The following is a 22459-nucleotide window of genomic DNA, read 5'->3' as shown; positions in this document are numbered from 1 at the left end:
GCCTTCAATAAAAAAGTTTTCCTAACAACAACTTTTGACATTTTTTTATAATTCTTACTATTTGCAGTCAAAAATACAATTTTCTTTTTGAATATGATCGAAATGAATAAATCGAAATGCTCTTAACAAATGGTTTACAATATCGCCTTGATGTCAAAGAGAAAGTTGCACGAAAGTTTACGGGCCTTTTGAAAAACCTATTATTGTTGATGGAGAAACGCGACTAACATATGAAAAGGTCGTAATAAAACAAAATAATTGTGTTGTTAAAACAAAAGTTAAAATATCTCGAGAACTACTACATTTTAGAAATTTTTTGTTAAGAGCATTTCGATTTAAAATGGCGTTTAGAATCATATTCATCACATTTCTCTTTTTTACAGAATCTTCAACAACCTAGTCTTCCTCGCGATGGGTTCAATTCACTGGATCAGCGTCGCATTCACCCACGATATGGCAATCTTCTACGAGAGTACTGTCGTGCTGACGAGAAAACCATTCTCGGAAGATCTGTTTTTTGATTTGATCGAAAAGTATCGAATCAACGGCGTAAACGGACCTCCGGTTTATTCACACGCGCTGGTGCAACATCCCCGTGCCAAGCGGGTGGATCTGTCCTCGATGAAACTGTGGGGCATTGGAGGGTACTTCGTGTCGGACGGAATCCGGGATGCGGTGGATACGTTACTCCCCAGCGGAAGGTCGTTTACAATCTACGCTTCCACCGAATGTGGATTGATTGCGGCGGATTTGTTGAAACGTAAACGAGGAGCCGTAGGATCGGTGTTGTCTAATTTGGAAATTAAAATCGTTGATGATGAAGGACGGTCTCTTGGTGTTGGAGAGCAAGGAGAGCTGTGGATTAAAAGGACACCTACATTTTTGGTAAGTTTTACTTGACAGGGAGCTGCACAAGTTTATATACTTTGTTTGAAACACAGGGCTACTTCAAGGACGAGAAAGCCACAGCAGAAGCACTGGATGCCGAGGGTTGGTTCCGATCCGGCGATATGGGATACTTCGACGAGGAAGGATATCTTTTTCTGGTCGACCGCAAAGGAGATACCTTCAAATACTATGACGCGGTTAGTCCTCAACAGTTGGAGGACATAATCTTACAAATGGAAGGGATAAAACAGGCTTGTGTCGTGGGGATTCCAACACAGGAAAGAAGCAAAGAGCTACCCACGGCAGTGGTCGTCCGAGATGTACCATCAGCCGTTAGCGAGGAAGACATAGTTCTGTTTGTTGAGAAACGTGTTACGGACCATAAACGGCTCAGAGGTGGAGTTTACTTTGTTGATGGAATGCCGCTTACCAGCAAGGGAAATGTAAAGAGAAAAGTTGTACGGAAGATGATTATGGATGGCGAAATTAAATGATTAATTGATTTTATTCTGCAATCCAACTGAACAGATTTTCTTTCTAAAAATATAGTTTTGCGTAGAAACCCGTGTTTGATTTGCAACTATGCTAGGTTTGTTGTCTCCGATTCCCGTTTTCAATTTTCATTCGTAATCAGATGATGACAAGAAATAACTCTTAAAATTACTATGGAGGAAGACCTGTGTCATCTATTTATAGAGTTTCCTGCACACGCGGCTTAGATTGGACTTCAGACTGAAGATTAAAAGATTGCCAGTAAGCAACCACGCAGTACTGATAAGAAATAAATAAATAATACAATGAAAACATTGTGTACCGCCACACCAGTGTTTATATATATAGAGTTTTATTGTATTTCCCCTTCCTGTAGCATCTGTCGTACCTTCCGTCTTATAATCTTCCCATTTGTCGTCATGGGGAATTCATTCACAAAGTACACACCTCCCCGCAGATGTTTGGGATCACTCAAACGGTTCGCCACATATTCAATCACATCTTCGGCCGACAAATCCGACTTTGGGTACTTCCGAATGACCGCCGTCACCAGATCGGATGTGTTATCCTTGTTCGGTATTCCGGTAACACATACTTGCAGTACTTCGTGTATTTGCTGAATGACAGCTTCCACTTCCGATGGCGATACCTGGTTACCCATGTACTTCAAAATGTCTTTCTTCCGCTCAACCAAGTGGAGATATCCTTCTTCATCGAAGAAGCCAATATCTCCCGTTAGGAACCATCCATCTTTGTCTAGCGCTTCCCGGGATGCTTGTTCATTTTTGTAGTAACCCTTGAAGGGAAAAAAAATTAATTAACAACTACATGAGCATTGTGTAGATTAATTATACTCACTATGAATGGTATCCCAACCGATTTGACGACAACTTCACCTTGTTCGCCCACTCCAAGCGGTTCGCCGTCGTCGCTTAGTATGCGAACCTGCATGTTCGTTCCGACCTTTCCGACCGCATTCGGTTTCCGTTTTAAGAAGTCAGCCGCCAAAAAACCGCACTCGGACGTTCCGTAGAAGTTGTAAGATCTTCCGGTAGGTTTCAGCACATCATCCACAGCATCGCGAATCGTCTCGGACACACTGGAAGCACCGAGAGCCCAAAATTTAATACTGGACATGTCTGTTTTCCTGACCCGTGGATCAGCGATGATGGCCGCAGCGTAGGAGGCTGGTGTGTAGAAAAATTTGATCTTATACTTTTGGATAAATTCAAAGAAGAGGTCCACCGAGAAGGTTCGTCGTGTGATCAGTCGAGTGGAGTTGTTCATGACTGACATGTTCAGCACGTAGACTCCGGTGCCCCAGTAGAGTGTGCTGAAGTTCAAACAGATTCCGTCGTCGAAGTTCCTGGAAGTGAGTGAAAGGTTTATTTCGGAATGGAGATACAGTTTTGCTGGAGGCATGCTTACGCTACTTTACAGAATCCGGAGATTGTTTGAGCGTGGGAGAAGCACACGCCTTTCGGTAGACCCATCGTGCCCGAGGAGCACGTTATGTTCGCTATCAGTTTGTAGGAGTCGCCAAGGTACCGGGGGCTGAAATAATATATTGTTCATGAATAATCAATTGACTTTTATTGGAGATCAGTAAATAATGATTAAAAGCATATGCGAATAGATAGATCGTGGACGGAGTTATGAAGCAGCATTTGATCTTTAAATAAATTCTCGAAAATTTGATCCGATCTGTCAGTCATGTATAAATTTGCATTTTTTTAGATTTTTTTCCGAGATTACATCAAATATCGAAGTTTCATGCATTTCAAAGATATATGTCATCAAAATCAAAGATTCGATTTTTAAATTTTCCGTTCTCCTCCCCTTGGACATTTTTCAGTTCCTCTTTATATGGAATCAAGAACCATCGTTGGTGGCCAATGTGGCCAAAGCGATTTGGTTAGCCATTATTGTTTTTTTTTACACAGTTGCGTATTGGCTTCGCCTCATCAGAAACCGACACTAACTTTCTGTCGGAATAGAGTAGCGCCGGCGAAGCCGAAACGCAACTGTGTAAGAAATAAGAATTTGTGCCCTCAAGTGCAAAGACTGGTTTTACCAACAAATTTTCACCCTAGTGAGAAATTTCGGTGTTTACCAAATTTTCCTCCTTAGGGTGAAATATAGCATAGTAGTCATTATTGCTCTAGGCTGGAAAATTCAAAAAAAATTGGCACTTATTTTAAAGTTTTCCATCTTTTTTTGGCCGCACTCTTAAACCCGTATCTCCGGAACCGGAACTCCGATCGACAACAAATTTAATAGCAGCTGATGGGAAGGTTGTACCTTTCACTTTGATTGTGCAAATCGGTTCAGCCATCTCTGAGAAACAGAGGTGATATTCATGCCACAAACACACAAATATACACACATACATTGGGGCAGCAGGAACAGAAGTTGAGGGGATTTCCACCCCCTGACCTACTGTGAGGAATCTGGTTGATGGTACTAGGTTCGGGAGAACCATTTCTGATTTTACGTCGATCCGGCTCTGAACACTACTTCCTATGAAGGACAGTGTCAACCCTAGCATGGCCTACCTGCTTGCACAGATATACATGGGAGTCCGGAGTCCATAAAATCCAATAAATTCACACATGCGAAATAGGTGCGGCGAATCCGTTTGCCTGAGGTGATTAGGTAGTAGTGAGGTCATCACCACCATCAGAAGCTGAAGCAACTGCCAGTGTAGAGCGGGGTGAGTAAAAACCTACAGAAGCTGAAAGTAGTGACAGCGAAGTGCTTGGTGGAGAAGTTACACAAGTTTGTGGACGTGAGAAACAATGTCCATAAAGGAATCTACGACAAAAGGTCGAAGAGACAAAAGGTCGAAAGGACAAAAGGTCGAAAATACAAAAAGTCGAAAGGACAAAAGGTTGAAAGGCAAAAGGTCGAAAGACAAATGGTCGAAGATACAAAAGGTCGAAAGGACAAAAAGTCGAAAGACGAAAGGTCGGATAAATTTTAAAGTCGAAACCAAATTTTTAACCTTTCATTTTTTTAAAGTACCCTTTCAGGAACTAAAAATCAAATATCATAGCCAATATGTTCATAGATAAAACTTTAAAGGATTAGCAATATTCTGTAGCAACTGCGTGTATCAGATAGCTTCCAATTCAGAAACTTCAGTTCCATGTTGTAAATATAGGCTACTCACTTCTTCCATCTTCTATGATAAAGTATGAATACCGGGCGGCTAGAACAAATGTTCTGCTTGCGTACAAGCCAAACGACGTTGTCTCCATGTCGTTTTCTGTGTGCTATAGCGCGGATTGTGGACTTACAGGCGATACGAAATGCAGACGTGCGTTTTAAGGCGGCATCGCTAAACACCGTCAGCCGGATCGTTGCATTCGTATTTTGTTTCTGGTACGCTCTGCGGAGATCCGACACTACCAGCAGTTACCGAACTCCAAGCTAGGATCTCAACAACACTTTCGCGCAAGGCAGCGCAAAACAGCCGCGTCGTCGTCGAATAGCTTTCATCAAATTTGGTGCAAGCAGTGCGGTACCAGCACTCGTCAACGTTTTAAAGGTATGAAGTGAACAGCCTAACAGCCACTCTGGTTTCGGAAGCTGACTTTTTATTGGTAGTTATTGGGGACTCTGCCTGTGATGATAACCAGTATTTTAGTCGCGATCTTTCGATTATTACTTGGTGTCATCCCGCGAGACGGTGGACTCTTCGGCTTTTGCGTCTGCCGTTTCGTTTTCCCCAAAATTTAGCCTGTTCTAATGACCCTGCCACTTCTAGTTTTCCGATCTGTTTACTTCACATCCTTGCTCTCACTTGAGTACTATGGCTCTAAGTTTCATAACATTCCCTACCCAGTAATCTCTAGCTAATTGAATGTCGTTAAAATGTAAAAAAATTGAAAATATCGTTTATTCTTAGGAAAATAGTTTATATTATATTTAGAATTATATGTTTCTCTGTATATTATAGTGAAACAAAAATCGTTTAGCAATATTATATATAGAATAAAAATGTCGCTACCAATCATAGTTAGTTCATCATTTTTAAAGCAGAAGAGTAAAATTAATATATATATATATATATATATATATATATATATATATATATATATATATATATATATATATATATATATATATATATATATATATATATATATATATATATATATATATATATATATATATATATATATATATATATATATATATATATATATATATATATATATATATATATATATATATATATATATATATATATATATATATATATATATATATATATATATATATATATATATATATATATATATATATATATATATATATATATATGGTTATCGGATCGTTTAGAAACGCGGTAGAAGTATTCGGTTGGGTTTGATTTAGTAAACTAACGATTTATTGCTACTGCCTACGGGCTTATATACAAAAGTCAAGAATCGAGAAAACAAGAAAAAATATTTTACACAGGGCAAAGGTATAGGGAATTTAAACAAATGATTTTTTTGATTTCGGTCTGTGCATCGAGCACAACAGACCAATAAACGATCACCACACAATGCATCTCGGTGGCTTCAGATCGCGCATCGAGCACGGCTGATAAAGATCGATCACTCGATCGATAGCCGCTGCCTGTGCATCGAGCACGACAGATGGAGAACGATCACTGCGATGAAGCCTCGTTGATATTGCAGGTGGGTTGCGAGGGTGATGATCGTTGAGGTGCTACAGTACCCCCTTTTTAGAGAGCGCGACGATTAGTGATATCGAAGTGGAATCATCACTCGTCGTCCTGATCGAGTGAATCTCGCCGGTTGGGGCTCCGATGTTGTTGCAGCTGGACGATCGCTAACGGGTGCTGATGGCTGGTGATCGTCGAGTATGTAAGCTGGTTTCAGTCTGTCGATTGAAATGTTGACGCTCCGACCATTGATGTTGACTCGGTAGTGCTTGTCGTTTCGGCTAAGCACCTGGTATGGACCGTCGTAGGGTGGTGATAATGATGGCCTTATGGAGTCGTTGCGTACAAACACGTTTGTGCACGTTTTGAGGTTGGGGTGCACAAACACATTACCTTTTCCATGCCATGCCGTGTCAGGTGGTCGCAGCATACGCATGGCATCTCGAAGTTCATTTGCGAATTCCGATTGAGTGTTGTTGCTGGGATTTTCGTGGAAGAACTCCGACGGTATGCGAAGTGTTGTTCCATACACCATCTCTGCTGGCGAAGCACGGATGTCACCTTTGTAGACGGTACGCAATCCGAGTAGAATCATGGGAAGATGTTCGGTCCAACGGTCCGGGTTGTGGCAAAGGATGGCTGCCTTGAGAGTTCGGTGCCATCGCTCGATGATACCATTTGACTGGGGATGATAGGGCGTAGTCCGTAGGTGGCTTATTCCGAACGTTCGAACCAATTCTGTGAAGAGTGCCGACATGAACTGGCGTCCCTGGTCCGTGGTGATGTGTGTAGGTACACCAAAGCGGGATATCCAGCCTGAGACAAGGGCTTGAGCGATAGTAGGCGCTGTCATGTCCGGCACAGGTAGCGCTTCAGGCCAACGAGAAAACCTGTCGATGATGGTGAGACAGTATCGATTCCCGTTGCTTGGTGGAAAAGGACCTACGATGTCAATGTTGATATGACGAAATCTTTCCTCAGGTGCAGTGTACCGGCGGAGGGGTGATTGGGTATGCCGGTTCACCTTTGAGCGCTGGCACTGTACACACCTTCTTGCGTAAGCGATGCTATCCTTCCGTATGTTTGGCCAAACGAATCTCTGCGTCATCAGTTTGGCTGTAGCACGGGTACCAGGATGAGAAAGTCCGTGTGTGGCTTGAAGAAACTGGTCACGAAATCTTTTCGTGATGAAGGGCCTAATGCGATCATCCGAGCAGTCGCAATACAACTGATTTGAACTGCCTGGAACAGTAAACTGTTTGAGGTTTAATGACGATTTTAATTTACCTTCCAGAATTGTTCGCAGTTCATCATCTGTTTGTTGGTCGGCGGCGAGAGCTTCAAAATTCACCGACGGCACTGCGTGCACAGCTGCGATGCGAGAGAGTAGGTCTGCGACTGCGTTCTCTTTCCCGTTCACATGTCGGATGTCGGTTGTTATTTGTCCGATGTAGTCTAGATGACGGGCTTGACGACTGGTGGCTCTTTCAGGATTCTGCTGGAATGCATACACGATCGGCTTGTGGTCGGTGTATATGTGGCAACTTCGACCTTCCAGCATATACTTGAAATGTCTTACTGCCAGGTAGATTGCGGTTAGTTCTCGATCATACGTGCTGTATTTCAGTTGGGCCTTGTCGAACTTTTTGGAAAAGAAGCCCAATGGTTGCACGTTACCATCGACAACTTGGTGTAAAACAGCTCCGGCTGCTATGCTGGATGCGTCCACCCACAAAGATAGTTCGGCGTCCTTCGCGGGGTGTGCGAGCAGCGCTGCTTGAGCGAGTTGTGTTTTGCACTGCTCAAATGCTGTCGTGGCCTCCTCTGTCCACACTAGTTGAGACCGATCGTTGCGCTTGTTCCCCGGAGTCATCTTGAGAAGTGGTATTTGAGCCACGATGGCGTTCGGGATGAACCTTCGGTAGAAGTTGATTGTGGCGAGAAAACTTTTTAGCTCCCTCACTGTTGTCGGGCGTTTGTAGTTGCTGACTGCTTCAACACGTTCGGGCAATGGGCGAATTCCATTGGCCGAGACTAAGTGGCCAACGAAAATTATATCCTTCTTCCCGAACTCACATTTTGCAACATTGATTGCTAAGTTGTGATCTTGTAGACGGGTAAACAACTGCCGAAGATGCTCACGATGTTCCTCTGCTGACGATGATGCGATGAAAATATCATCAATATATGGGAACACGAAGTCCAATCCTCGTAGTACCTCGTGTATGAGCCGTTGGAAGGTTTGAGCGGCATTCCGAAGTCCGAACGTCATGTATGTGAATTCGAACAGTCCAAACGGCGTGGTGATCGCAGTCTTCGGGATGTCGTCTTGATGTATGGGGACTTGATGAAATGCCTTCTGCAAGTCAACCTTGGAAAAAATGGTTTTTCCTTGCAGAATGGTAGTAAAGTCCTGCAGGTATGGTAGTGGGTACCGATCGGGGATAGTTTGAGCGTTCAGCGCACGATAATCTCCACACGGGCGCCAGGTTCCATCCGCTTTTTTCACCATGTGAAGTGGGCTGGCCCAGCTGCTGGACGAGGGGCGGCAAATTCCCAGTTGCATCAAATGCTCGAACTCTGTGCGCGCTGCTACTAGTTTGTCTGATGAAAGACGTCTCGGCCGGGCGTATGATGGCTGACCGGTGGTTTCGATGCGATGCACTGTTGATGATGCACTCACTGTACCGGGTGCTGCTAGTTTGGTGATGGATGGGAATTCTGCCAGCAGCTCGGCGTAGGGGCATGACGTGCTGAATGTTTTTATAGAGTACTCACTCGTCCGTGTCAAAATTGCCATCGCTTCCAGCTTCGTGGTATTGTCGATGAGACGATGACGTTTTAAATCAATCAGCAGGTCGTAGTGGCAAATGAAATCTGCACCGATGATCCCTGATGACACGTCTGCGATGAGGAATGTCCACAGAAATTCACGCCGTAGGCCAAGACTAACCTTCAGCATAACTTCTCCGTACACTTTAATCGGTGTTCCGTTAGCGGCGAACAATTTAAATGACGTTGGTTTCCTCCGGATTGATTTGAGATCTCTCGGGATGACGGACACATCCGCACCGGTGTCGATGAGGAATTTCATGTTGGTAATTTTGTCCGAGATCTTAAGGCGAAATAGTGTGGCTGTGTCGGAAAGTTCGCCAATTTCCAACGCAGGATCAACTGGACGACGTCATTGTTGGTTGCTGGGCTTGGTTGCTAGTCCGAAGGAACACGGTTTACGGCACCGTCGTGCTTCCCCTCCGTACTTAGAGTGGTACCAGCAGACGTCATAGGACGGTTCATTATCACGAAATTTACTCACTTTGCTTCGGCTGCGGGAACGTGATCGCTCCCGTGGGTTTTCGTTTGAGCGGAACATTTTGTTGATCATCCTGGTCAGTTGAGCGATTTCCCGCTGGAGCGTTTCAATTCTGTCAGGAGGCGATTCTGTTGTAACTTTAGCGGTCGCTGCTGGTGTGCTCGGTGCGCTCGCACCGATGGTGTTGATGCTACGAAGGCCCATGGATTCCACGATGGCATCTGCGATGGTAGCTTTTTCTGTCGGGTCCCCTTTGGAGGCAATCACGGCAGCTTGGGCATGCGGTGGAAGTCTGGAGGCCCACAGGTCGAGCAGCACGGGTTCACAAAACGAATTTCCAGCCACTCTCCTCATTTCGTTGAAAAGTTGGCTCGGTTTCATGTCACCAAGCGGCATATCAGACAATACGAGCTGCAAACGTTTCTGCTGACTGTCGGCGAAGTGTTCAATCAGCTTCATCTTGATATACACGTACTTGTTGGCAGGCGGGACGGCTTCAATAATGGAACGTAACTCCGTCAACTTGCTTGGTGGCACTTGTGCCATGACGATGTTGTACTTCTTGGTGTCGTGGGCATTTCCAATACCGGAAGCGGCAAACCAGAACTCCAATGACATGAAGTATGACTCGATGTTGGATTGCGTCATCACCGGCGGGCTCAGTCGTGGCAGGTTTAGGGTGTCCACGTTGGCTTCCTGCTGCTGTTCCGGTACCGCTGGGTTGCCTGCTCCAGTGCCTGGTTTGTCCTCGTTCACCATTTTTTTAAAACGGGGTCACCAATTTATGGTTATCGGATCGTTTAGAAACGCGGTAGAAGTATTCGGTTGGGTTTGATTTAGTAAACTAACGATTTATTGCTACTGCCTACGGGCTTATATACAAAAGTCAAGAATCGAGAAAACAAGAAAAAATATTTTACACAGGGCAAAGGTATAGGGAATTTAAACAAATGATTTTTTTGATTTCGGTCTGTGCATCGAGCACAACAGACCAATAAACGATCACCACACAATGCATCTCGGTGGCTTCAGATCGCGCATCGAGCACGGCTGATAAAGATCGATCACTCGATCGATAGCCGCTGCCTGTGCATCGAGCACGACAGATGGAGAACGATCACTGCGATGAAGCCTCGTTGATATTGCAGGTGGGTTGCGAGGGTGATGATCGTTGAGGTGCTACATATATATATATATATATATATATATATATATATATATATATATATATATATATATATATATATATATATATATATATATATATATATATATATATATATATATATATATATATATATATATATATATATATATATATATATATCAAAACTGCCGCCTAATGTGGCTACGCCACATCGCTTTACTTCATGTGCTGTCCGACGTCGCTACGCTCAATCGGACCTACACTAATTTATCGACCCTATGGTTGAGTAAGCCGGGCAAACGAGTGGATCACAGGTTTGCTTGCGAGGGGCTGCCGCTTCCGACGGCGGGTTGGCGGCCACCTTGTTTGCGCCGCTTCTGTTCCTTGGCCTCGGTTATGCCGTTACACAGTTCGTCACATCATCATCATCATCATCATCATCATCATCACATAAAGCTCATGTTAAAAAGAAGGAAAAACGCCAAATTCAAATCATTGTATTTCATGATTTAAAATTTTTCTAGCAAAATTCAACTTCATGGCAGAATTCATTATTTGTTTAACATTAATATATACGTTAAAATCGATTTTCAATAGTTTCAAAAATATAGCTTTATTCAGATTATTTTTAAATTTAAAAACTGCCAAGACCGGCGCAAGTTTCAAAGTTGAGGAGATACTATTTGAAGAGAGTATAGCTGCTTATGAAACGGCTGATGAATGATAGATAACAGACCGTAACGAAGCAGTTATCACAGATTTCCGAACTAATTCAAAGGCCCCAAACCACCATGAAAACAGAACAATACACAGTCAATAGTATTCAGAGAAGGCAAAATAAAAAGGAATGGTCTACTCCATTTAAACACGACACAGTAACGAACTAAACAAATAGAAATACATGGTCAATAATGAAATGCAATTGAATAGTGACAGACAGTAAAAACAGTAATTGATCGTCTTGGTTGTTTACATTCAGTTATGATGCTAATTAAAACACTATGTTAAGAAATACTACGATGGAATAAGAAACCGCGTGAAAAGGTCCCTTACGTTTAATGCATTTCAATATAGCATCTTTTCGACGTTTTGTCCCATTCGACGTTTTGTCCCTTTCGACCTTTTGTCCCTTTCGACCTTTTGTCACTTTCGACCTTTTGTCCATTTCGACCTTTTGCCCTTTCGACTTTTTATCTCTTCGACCTTTTGTCCTTTTCGACCATTTGTCATTCGACTTTTTGTCCATTCGACCTTTTGTCTTTCGACATTTTGTCCCTAAACCCCATAAGGACATTAAGGAGTTGGTTCTTAGAGTCCGAAAGGCGCTATTGTCTGCTGGGAAGGAGTACGAGTATCACTGTAGGCTGAGGTAGCTGAGCATACATTGGCATCGGCAAAGGCAACCGTTCTCTTGGCTCTCTCGTAGCAGGGGAAAGAGAAGTTGGTTGGAGTGGATTACACGCCAGTTTCCATCACTCCAAAGAGGGGCGCTCTCACTGCCGAAGGGAAGGGCAAGCCACTCAACAGGGAGAAAGCTGGAGTACCATTGTATGTCGGATAGAGAAGTAAAGGAAACAGCAAAAGTGGAAGGACGAGAGCAAAATGAAGCAAAACAGAAGAAGAATCTCCGGCTCGTCAGAAGGCGATAAAGGGAGAAGTCATGCTCGTCAAAGTTTGTTGACGCAACGACGTATGCAGCGCTCCTCAAAAAAGTTAGGGAGGATTCAGGGCTAAAGGATTTGGGTGAGAACGAGGGGGGAACCATTCGTACCCAAAAAGGTGAGATGCTTTTCAAGTTGAAGGGGGATCCCACGATTAACAGCTCGAATATGCAGGTGATTATGAGCAAATCAATGGACGATGAGGCATAAATCAAAGCCTTAAGCCCAGAGACTGTTATTATGTGCAAGGACCTGGGTGAAGTCACGACGGTAGACAAACTAAAAGGTGTACTGAAGGCACAGTGCAACCTCGGCGAAGTGCACATGATTATTCGGTTGAAGAAGAGGAGGAACCCAGACGGCGATGGTTCGTATATCGACTACCGCTGCTGATAAAGCGCTGGAGGTAGGCAAAGTTACGGTCAGATGGTTGAGATACCTACTGAGTGCAGCCCACGAGTGAATAAACGAAGAGAGAAATGCGTAAAGTGTTTGGGCTTTGGACATTTGGCAGCGGCTTGCAAGCAGTTCACGTAACAACGCACTGCTTGTCTCAGAATCAGACAGAGAGGAGCGTAGGGCGGCATTTCGGGAAGCTAGGGTCGCTTTTAAAAGGGAGATCAAGCTTAGTTAGTCAGATTGTCACAAGGAGCTGTGCCGAGAAGTAGGCACCAATTCCTGGAGGGACACATATCGTCTTGTGATGGCGAAGATGAAGGGCCCGTCTATGTCAGCTGAAATGTGCCCGGGTAAGCTGAAGATAATCGTTGAGCGTCTCTTCTTGAAGTACGCTCATATACCTGGCCACTAACACCCTGCGGAGAAGAAGAAGGAGAAAACACGAACGATCGGCAAGTGACAAACAACAAGCTCGCAAAAGCGTCGATGCGACTGAAATCAAAAGAAGCCCCTGGTCAGGATAAAACACCAAACGTGACGCTGAAGCTGTGATCCTGGCATATCCGGACTTGTTCAGAATTGTGCTGCTGAAATGCTTGGATGAAGGCAATTTCTTCGAAATGTCGAAGGTACAGAAGAATGCATTTAACAGATCCAGTTGGAAATCCATCCCTGCAGCGCCCATAGTTTTCGGCCAGCATCAGCCCTGGCAAATTTCTCCAAGTGGTGCACCATGGAAGCTAATTTCCTGGGTTACATCACCAGCTACAGCCTTAAGCTAAGCTGATATTTTGATGCACTCGCGCTTTCCGAGCCATATGCTTACGGAAACGAATAAACACTTTGTTTAATTAAACACAGTTTGCTGCTGCTAGCAGCAGACGGCGACGCTGTTGTAGAAAGTAAAGGCCTCCGAGTATGAGTCATAATGAACTACTGATTCATCCACCGGGGTCTTTACTCTCGCGAGCGTGGAAAGAATGTTTTGTTTAGGTCTGAGACTCTCTCAGAGTAAAGTCTACACAGACGATATGATAAAAGTCTTTTGTGTCAAATTGTAAGGAGTCAGTCGGTAGAAGATATTTGTGAGGAGCAGTGATCTGCTTAATCGAAACTCAGTCACTCGGGGATTTAGAAAATGAATTATTTTGAGTGAAGATTACGCTGAAGCGAAAGTAATTCACGGTGATACAACTAATAAAGCAATTAATAAAGTAATTCATGCGTAACTGTGGAAAATAAAGCATATTCACCGGATGAACTTCAAGAATCATGTCGACTACGCCTGTGAAAAGTCGGCGAAGGTAACGAACGCAGTAGCGAGGATTATGCCAACAGGATGTTCCGGCTGATGAACATAAATGTCGCAAGCACGTTCAGAACAATATTGTCGCAGGCAGTATGTGTTATCGCCGAGATGATCCCCATCTGAATCACCCTGGCGGAGGATATCGAGTGCTACAATTAGAGATAAACCAGAAACGTGAGGTAGATGGTGAGAATCGATTCGATGGCTAGGTGGTAGCAGGAATGGGAATATAGTGACAAATGTAGATGGACTTACCGGCTCATCCCAAACATATCAATGTTTGTCAATAGAAAGCACGGAGAGGTGGATTTTTATTTGACAAAGCTCCTGTCAGGCTAGGGCTGCTTCAAGAAGCGGCTTCATCGGTTCGGGCAGGCAACGTCACCCTTGTGCCCGTAGTGTGAAAATCTCGAGGAGACATCGGAGTACGTGGTCTTCGAATGTCCGAGTTTCGAAGGACACGCATGGAGATGCTTGAAACGGAAGGGCTTGACGACGTGGCAAAGACGTTGAACGTTGTCAACAGAGTGGTGACGCAGATCATGAGATCACCTTACAACGGAAATGGTGTGATGAACAGCGAGATACGGTTTCAGGAGAGCAATCACTGTCAGGAATCTCTCCACCGGAGTAGACTGGATTCATGTATAAAAAGCTAGTGGTGGTATCCGGTGGTGGCTGAAATCTCTCGCAGTATTTTAGAAAAGAATTGACTCACTGGATTTCTGTTTCCCATGTCGTAAGAGGCGACTAACAACAGCTGTATCGTCAAAAGGCGATTTAACATAGTACTCACAAGTTTCCTATCTCATGTCTCCACGTGAGTATCGATTACATTTCGTCGTTAGACCGGCGTCGGCTAGGTGCTATCAGCCTTCTGCTGTAGCAGTTGAAAAGAGGGTGCCAACGGGCGGGTCTCCAGACCCGTACCGTAAAATTTATTCTGAAAACCAAGGTGTGATGCGGTGTGATGTGATGTAAAACTATGACTGGGATCCGAAGTGGTGACAAATACTAAGCCTGTGGTGCACAAGGGCGCACTCTACAGTATTTTTGCCTTGGCCCTGTCAAGCGGAGCTCTGACAGGGTTGACTTTCTTTCCCTAGCTATTCGTGGGAAACTCTAAGAACACTGTAAACCTGAGTATGGAGAAGATTGCGTCGATAGAGGTGGAAGAGGAGAGGGATTGCGCTGAAAGCAAACTTTGAAAGCTGCTGAAAAGTGGCTCTTTAAAGGATGTTGTGTACTGCACTTCGTCCATTCTCAACTCTCCAGCTAAAGACGAGGATCGGACAGTGACCAAGGAGAACACGTACACCAGTCTGGCGGAGAAACCAGTGTGTCGAAGAGCTCAAGAGGAACAAGAAGAACTCATGAAATATGCGGAGCGGCGAAGAAACTGTATGGGTGGCTGCTGAGAAACAGCCACAAACCCACTGAAGCGCTAGAGTTGGCATAAATCCCAATAGGGAAAGCACCATCCATGCGACAGCGTTCGACGGACACGGAGTCGCCGAACAATTATATGTGCTATAGACGAATGTCGTGCCAACTCGAACAAATGTTGGCAGCACTCTTAATGAAACTTTTTGTAAATGAGAACTTTGTCACAAAAAGTCACTTTGCATACTTTGATTTTCCAAAAATAATCTAGACTGTCTTTTGAAAAGGATCAAACTTTTTTTTACCAACAGTTTTCAAATGGCTTTTGTCTAAAAATGACAAATCCTACAAAAAATGTAGTAGGAGTGATTTTCACAAAATTAGTCAAATTTTTGAATAAAAATATTTAAAAAATTCTTCATTGACTTCTACACTGAAAAAAGTCGATTTTAAAAATTTAAAGTAGATTTGCAAAAAAAATCTTTGATTTGGATGAAATTTTGTTCCAAGATAGGTAATTATGTTCCCTACCTACCGTCAAAAAATCAAGTTGGGCACTTTTTTTAAAAAAAAAGTTATTTGAAAAAGCTTTGGCTTGTTCAAAATGATTTTTTTTCAGTGTATTTTTATCGAAAACTGAACCAATGAAAGTCATAATCATCTCGGAATCCATTTCCCAACTGCTAGTGGCCTGATACATGCAAAAAGTATCAGTAACGAATTTGGTATAGCATCTCCGAAGGGATTTGTTTAAAGGAGATCTGGTAATACTTAGCGCACGACCAGACAACATGTTTAATATCGCGATAACCGCCACCACAAGTGCAGAGACCGTTCTCCACGACCTCAATACGCCGGAGCTGGGTCTTCTACGTATAATGATTGTACATGACCCAAAATATTACCCAAATTAAGTCATAGCCTTCATCCATTCTCTTGGACTAAGGTTTGTTGATGCCTTTGGGACTCCTGAACTTCCATCGTTCCATGAAATTTGCCAATTTTCAAGCTCCTCTGAGAAGAAATATTTAAAAACTTCTAATGACAAAATGTTCACCTTCTCATTATCATTCTAATTCAAGTGTCCGCCTTCTCATTACTCGGAATGGAGCTCTGCGAAAAAATTCAAACTAAGGTAATCTGTTACGATTTTTCAGATAAAGTACTCAAAAACTCCCATGTTTCCCCAGGAAATAAAAAGAGTGCTTTCCGTGCTCCATGTGGGTATGGTCGTTTTGTGGGCAGCACAGCCTCTTTTATAATTGCACTCACCACTACTGTCATAATAATTAACATAAAAGCGATGCATAGCTGCTATCCTATGACGAACGTTCTGTGTATTCCAATCACAGGATGAATCAAATACACAACGTAGGTCCTAGCCACCAGACAAAACATTGTTTTTCTGATGATCTATCCGTTAATCCGTCGACGGACCGGTGCCAATAATCGCGTTTTTCAGCTCTCATCAAGTGTTTCATTTGCATTTGCAGCGTCGCGTATATTGGGAAAAATTCGGGCGATCCGACGTTCATAAGTCTTTTTCGCGTATAATTATTAGCACCACGAGGTAGGAGACTTTTCACGGTTGCTCGCGTTGGGTACTCGTTTCGTCTAACCTTTAATCGTAATGCAAATGCATTGTGTAAACCCTGGGGGAATATGTAGAGACTGAAATATAAGGACACTTGGGGTTTTTGATGTCCCATATGGAAATTCCTGCTAGTTTCTAAGATTACCGAAACCAGGAACCACTTACTTCGGTTTTGTGACAGCACCCTTCAAGGGAGACTCTCAGGCCTTTACGAGGAAGCTTAGGAAAGAAAACTGATTTTCTTCTTTCGGAAATTTATAGGCACATTAGAAGATGTTCCCACAATGGGATGGTCAGAATCTCGTTTCTCAGTGTACAAGGAAACGTAGAAATTAGCCGTTGTCGGTGACGTAGTGCTCTTTTGCATTTCTTATCGGAGCGTTCCTTAAAACAATGTTTCATTTTGTCCCCACATAATTTACATACATTTTCCACAGCATTTTCCACAGTGTGCTTTGTTTCTACAATAAGTCGCTATAGGCCCAATTGTTTGCAACAACGGAAGTTTATGCCTCGCGGCACAAAACGGCGAACAGGTTGACTAGCCCCGCCCAAAAGATCAAAGTTTGGAAAAGCAGATTCCGCGAAAGGTTCAAAATGGGGCTGATGGAAAATAAGTTGTTTACAAATACTCCTTGATTTTTTCCTGAACGCAATTGATTGCTAACCAGAATTTGCACTGGCTTAAACAAAGGGTTCTTGAATGAGCGGATCCCATACTTCGCAATAAGGCTCCTGTTGGAGACAACACTATCAATCTCTATTTCCTGGGCGGGTACATGGGCAAGATGCTTCTTCGTACACGGCCAAGTGGTATATAGTTAAATCTCGCATCATCGATGTTAAATGGCTCATCTTTGCCCTCACTCAAGTTTGTTATGAATATATACCAAATTTGTTACTGATACTTTTTGCATGTATCAGGCAATTAGCAGTTGGGAAATTGGATTCTGAGATGATTATGGCTTTCATTGGTTCAGTTTTCGAGAAAAATACACTGCAAAAATTAAATTCAGTTTGAAGAAGGAAAAGTTTTTTTCCTATAACTTTTTTCTTTAAAAGTTCCCAACTTGAATTTTTGACGGTAGGTAGGGAACATAATTACCTATCTTGGAACAAAATTTAATCCAAATCAAAGGTTGTTTTTTTTTTGTAAATCGACTTTAAATTTTTAAAATCGATTTTTTTCAGTGTAGGAGTCGATGAAGATTTTTTCCAATATTTTTATTCAAAAATTTGACTAATTATGTGAAAATCACTCCTACTTTTTGTAGGATTTGTCATTTTTGGACTTTAGCCATTTGAAAAAAAATGTTAAAAAAGTTTGACCCTTTTCAAAAGACAGTCTAGAAAATCTGAATACGATTTAGCGCGAAATTCGTCTATAGTGGAAAGCAGCTGTCAACGAGAAGGCGTCTTTTTCTAGTTCTGGTTATCTTCCGTCGGCCTATTTCCGCTACGAGGCCAAACACCGACGCCAGAGAGGTAATGACTCCTACTATCTGGACTAGATATCGACGCTTCAGCTCATGGAGCGGGGACCAAAATCTTTACTTCCCTTCCGAAGGAAGGCTTAACCTCAGAAAACCTGAGAAAAGTCTCAACGACCTCGACTGGGATTGAACCCAGACCAAGCGGGGTGAGTGACGGTCACGCTTCGAGAAGGCGTCAACGATGCACCTTAATCATTGTTTTTCGGCTATCAACGAATCAGCCACAACGAGAAAGCGGCCATGATGTTTTCATAATTGTTTGTGCCATATTAGAATTGCGTATTGTTAGGCGCAATCGAAAACTGCGTCATTCGCCTCGAGTACTCTATTTAATTGTTATATTTTCATCCATTTTTGATTTCATTTGAGAACGCGTTGAAAATATATAGGCAAAATTGAAAAATTCGCTGTAAATCAAGACGCTCCGGTGAAAATATAGAAGAGCAAAATATTCGCTTTCAAATGTTCCATTTTATCATGACAAAATAACATCGTATTATTCCAACACCGAAATTTTTCGAGACATAAACTTCATTTGAAACTAAGTGGCAACTTGGATTTTCAATGCAGCGTACGTTTTCATGAAATGTTACAAATAGACTCCGCCACGGGCCTTTTTGGTGATGAAACAGTTGAGAATATGTTCACCGCAGTTGGATTATTATACATAATTTGGTTTAAATATTAGTTGTAAGCATTTTTTCACAACAAATTATGTTGCTTGGTTGTTTCAATATTTCTACAAAAATCGGTAGGTATAATTTTTCCGGATCTATTAAATATTCTAAGATCCAGTCTTATGCTTGGGCATCTACCTATAAACTGGAGAGAAAATTGGGCAATATTTATTCCAATAACAAGTAAAAAAGACTTGACACTACCATGGCCTTTAGACCTATTAGTTTGATATCAACACTTCTGAAACTGATGGAAAAACTGCTGGACCACTATATTCGAACGAAGCACTTATCGAAAGATCCGCAAGTACCAGTTGCATATCAAATAAACATATCAACAGAAACAGCCCTATATATCTTAGTGACACGTACTGAAAAAACCCTCGATTTTAAGAAATAGTAATTTGCACTTTTTCTGAAGTCGAGGTTGTTTTTGATAATACGTCCTACATATTAATTCACAAGGCCCTCGCAAAAATGGGAATGGAAGACACGAAAGCAACTATTACAGCCAATAGGGCTGTCCCCAGGGCGGTGTGCTATCACACCTGCTCTGATCAATAGTGGTGGACGATCTTCTCAATCATCTGACTGAAATGGGTTTCGAGATTCTAGAGATGCAGATGACATTGTTCTAATTGTAAGGGGAAAACATGAATCTGTACTATGCGATCGGATTCAATTAGCCCTGAACTTCATCATGACCTGATGTTTCATGGAGGGACTCAACGTGAACCCTGCAGAAACGGTCATTGTACCGTTTTTAATAGGAAAAAACTGGAATTGGTTCCCCCAACTTCAGTGGAACTACAATTAACTACACAGAAGAAGCGAAACACCTAGGTGCTATCCTAGACAAAAAATTGAATTGGAACTCGCAACTGACATATGTTGTTGATAAAGTGACAACAGCACTGTGGGCTTGCAGTGAACTCTTCAAGAAAACTTGGGATCTCAAACCGAGGTTGGATCACTGGTCCTACTAGACCATCGCGAGACGGTCTAACTAATGCCTCCATTGTGTGGTGTCCCAAAGTTAAGCAATGACCACTAAACTAACTAAGGTTCAGAGGCTATCTATGGAAGCCATGCTTCCTCTACCTTCGTTACACAAACATGTCATGGGGGATGCGAGACATGGCTCTCTGAAAGTTCTAAAGGGTGAACCACTATTTGATGGGTATTCAAATGGTCAGTAAAATAAAGGAACTCAAACTAAAGCCCCACACCAAAAAATATGACGCGTACATCACCAACAAACTTTCGATGCGTCGAGTACATAATACGTGTAACATCTAAATGCTGCGAGAGCTCACTTCAAAAATTATATTCCAAATTGTTTTCTTTATTAGAAGGTGAGTAGATAGATTTTTAATTATAAATAATAATAATAATTAATAACAAATTTACATGATTTTAATAAATTTACACGAAACAGAATGTAAACAAAAAGAGGCTCTCATTTACAGCTACGTTGTTTTTCACAATCACGCAAGATAATCCCGAACGACCAAGCAGGTGCCAAACAAGACGGATAGACAGTCGTGACGTGTAAGGCCAATAGACAAGCAAGGACATCCAACAGTGAGACCTAATGCACCAACCGCGTTGACGACTACGATGGCCTTAACTAACCTTCAAACAGCAGTCGATGACCTTGTAAATTAATTCCCTGCAAGAAATTAAAACTCCACCCGAAATAACAAAATGAATGTATATCATCCAACGAGCATAGCATATTTTTTCAAATTTATGTTTCGCAAATAAGAAAACCCTACGGTTCAGTTGAGCCGTGTTAAACAAACGTATTAAAAAATAAATACATGAAAAGATTCACCCCTTTAATTTATTTCCTAGCATTGCTTTAAACGATTTAAATGGATTTTCCAACACCAAACCACAGCTAATTATGTCATATCTACGGTGCAACTTATCTGTTGACCGCAAATACCGTATCAATTCCAAACGTGCGGGTTTGTGGTCGCTCAATCCCCACCAAATTCTTCTTTTCCAGGTTTTTTTCGGTTGTGTTTCTAAATATAGCAGTACAACTTCTATTTTCGGAACAGTGGACATTTCGCTGTTCCTGCTTACGCCTACTTCATTTCACCAACGGAATTGTTATAACTTATCATGTGTTTCACTGCTATTTGAAGCAATAACGCTCATCGTAAAAATATACAAAGTAAACTCACTAGAACACATGTTCCGTCCCCGTCGGTTTCAACAGCTGATCCACCGACAGCGTCTCATCGTGTGCATCCTCCATCACGAATATCCGAAACTGTTCGCTAATAATCGCCTTCTCGGCGGCGGCTTTCACCGTGCCGTAATTATTAGCATCGCAAAACACCAGCTTCGATTGTGTCTGCCGCATCATGTGTGCCATTTCCTCCTCGTCGAAGGTCGGTGCCAGGGCATTAAATCCAACGCCGATTACCTGCAGACCCAGTACGAGTGGCGCCAGGTTTTCACTGTTCACTGCCACGACGGATGCGATATCGCCGACGCCGTAACCGAGCTTCTGCAGATTCTGGGCCACCCGCACTACACGAAGCCGCATTTCGGACCGGGTCATGGTACGGCCGGTATCGCCATCGATTTGGATTACCTTTTCCGCCGACCGTTCGAGCAGGTTCAGCACGATCTGGCCAAAGTTACACGCCGGATTGAAGACGCACGGTTGCCGCGGACCGCTCCACACGCGCCGATCATGATCGTACGAAGTCATGATAAAGACTGACTGGGGCGCGAAGTCGTCGTAGTCGTCGTCGCCATCCGTCTTTCGTCAATCAAAACAAGTTTCGAACTGTTGGCCGTTTGTCGATGATGTGTGTGAAGGAAATGTTTTTTTTGTGTGTTTGACTAAACGGGGTGCGGTAGGTATACAGCAGGTCTAGCGAATGGGTGAAAATAGTCGCGGATGGAGACTCGGAACACGCTGCTTGCTGATGGTTGTTTGCATGCGTATTCTTCGCGGCGTGACGTTGCACGCGCTTGTTTACTATTGGAAATCAACTGACTGGCGATAAGGCGCGGGTCGTGCAATTAATACATACATACACACGCCTAGGTACAAGTTAAACGGGGGATTTTCGGCATGATATGACGCATTACATCATTCACTGACGAGCAACAACATTGTAAAAGTTCGAATTGCCTCTATTTATGTGGTGAAAGAAAAGGGAAGAATCCCCGAACAAGCCCCCTACAGTAAGCACCCAATCGTTCGATGTTGGTGGTAATGAATATAACGGGAAAGTTGTTGAACAGTTTGAACATTTTGAATAATTTGATATCAAAATTACACTTACCTGACTTTTTTATTAGTTTAAAATGGTTGCTGTATAGTATAGGGTGTGCTGTGATCAGTGCCGTAAAATTTGAATCCAATTTGGAAACCTTCTTATTTGTTATAGCAGATG

The 22459-nt window shown here is 42.7% G+C and overlaps 2 protein-coding genes across 2 annotated transcripts; one reads left to right on the top strand and one right to left on the bottom strand.

The window, feature by feature from the left end:
* Positions 1–383: 383 nt before the first annotated feature.
* LOC131695228 (luciferin 4-monooxygenase-like) lies at positions 384–1438 on the top strand (the record flags this gene model as incomplete). Its single annotated transcript, XM_058983746.1, has 2 exons — positions 384–885; positions 942–1438. Coding segments are annotated over 2 exons (943 nt in total), but the record flags the coding sequence as incomplete, so codon positions are not given.
* A 256-nt stretch (positions 1439–1694) lies between these two features.
* On the bottom strand, positions 1695–21837 carry LOC131695229 (probable 4-coumarate--CoA ligase 1). The gene is made up of 4 exons (XM_058983747.1): positions 21230–21837; positions 2809–2934; positions 2239–2746; positions 1695–2176 (listed from the first exon to the last, which is right to left on the bottom strand). The coding sequence occupies exons 1-4, from the start codon at positions 21763–21765 to the stop codon at positions 1733–1735; spliced, it is 1614 nt and encodes a 537-aa protein (XP_058839730.1). The 5' UTR covers positions 21766–21837; the 3' UTR covers positions 1695–1732.
* Between the last annotated feature and the right edge of the window lie 622 nt (positions 21838–22459).

This window comes from Topomyia yanbarensis, unplaced genomic scaffold (genome assembly GCF_030247195.1).
Source record: "Topomyia yanbarensis strain Yona2022 unplaced genomic scaffold, ASM3024719v1 HiC_scaffold_305, whole genome shotgun sequence".
Lineage (NCBI taxonomy): Eukaryota > Metazoa > Arthropoda > Insecta > Diptera > Culicidae > Topomyia > Topomyia yanbarensis.
The sequence above is the reverse complement of the archived record's forward strand: the minus strand, read 5'-3'. Positions and strand labels throughout refer to the sequence as shown.

What these genes read in the sequence shown, in the direction of transcription:
- LOC131695229 (XM_058983747.1), bottom strand. Translation starts at nt 21,765, where the DNA reads ATGACTTCGTACGATCATGATCGGCGCGTGTGGAGCGGTCCGCGGCAA. An exon ending in TCCGGATTCTGTAAAGTAGC is followed by an intron (nt 2,747 to 2,808) that starts GTAAGCATGCCT and finishes ACTCACTTCCAG; the next exon opens with GAACTTCGACGACGGAATCT. An exon ending in CGGTTGGGATACCATTCATA is followed by an intron (nt 2,177 to 2,238) that starts GTGAGTATAATT and finishes TTTCCCTTCAAG; the next exon opens with GGTTACTACAAAAATGAACA.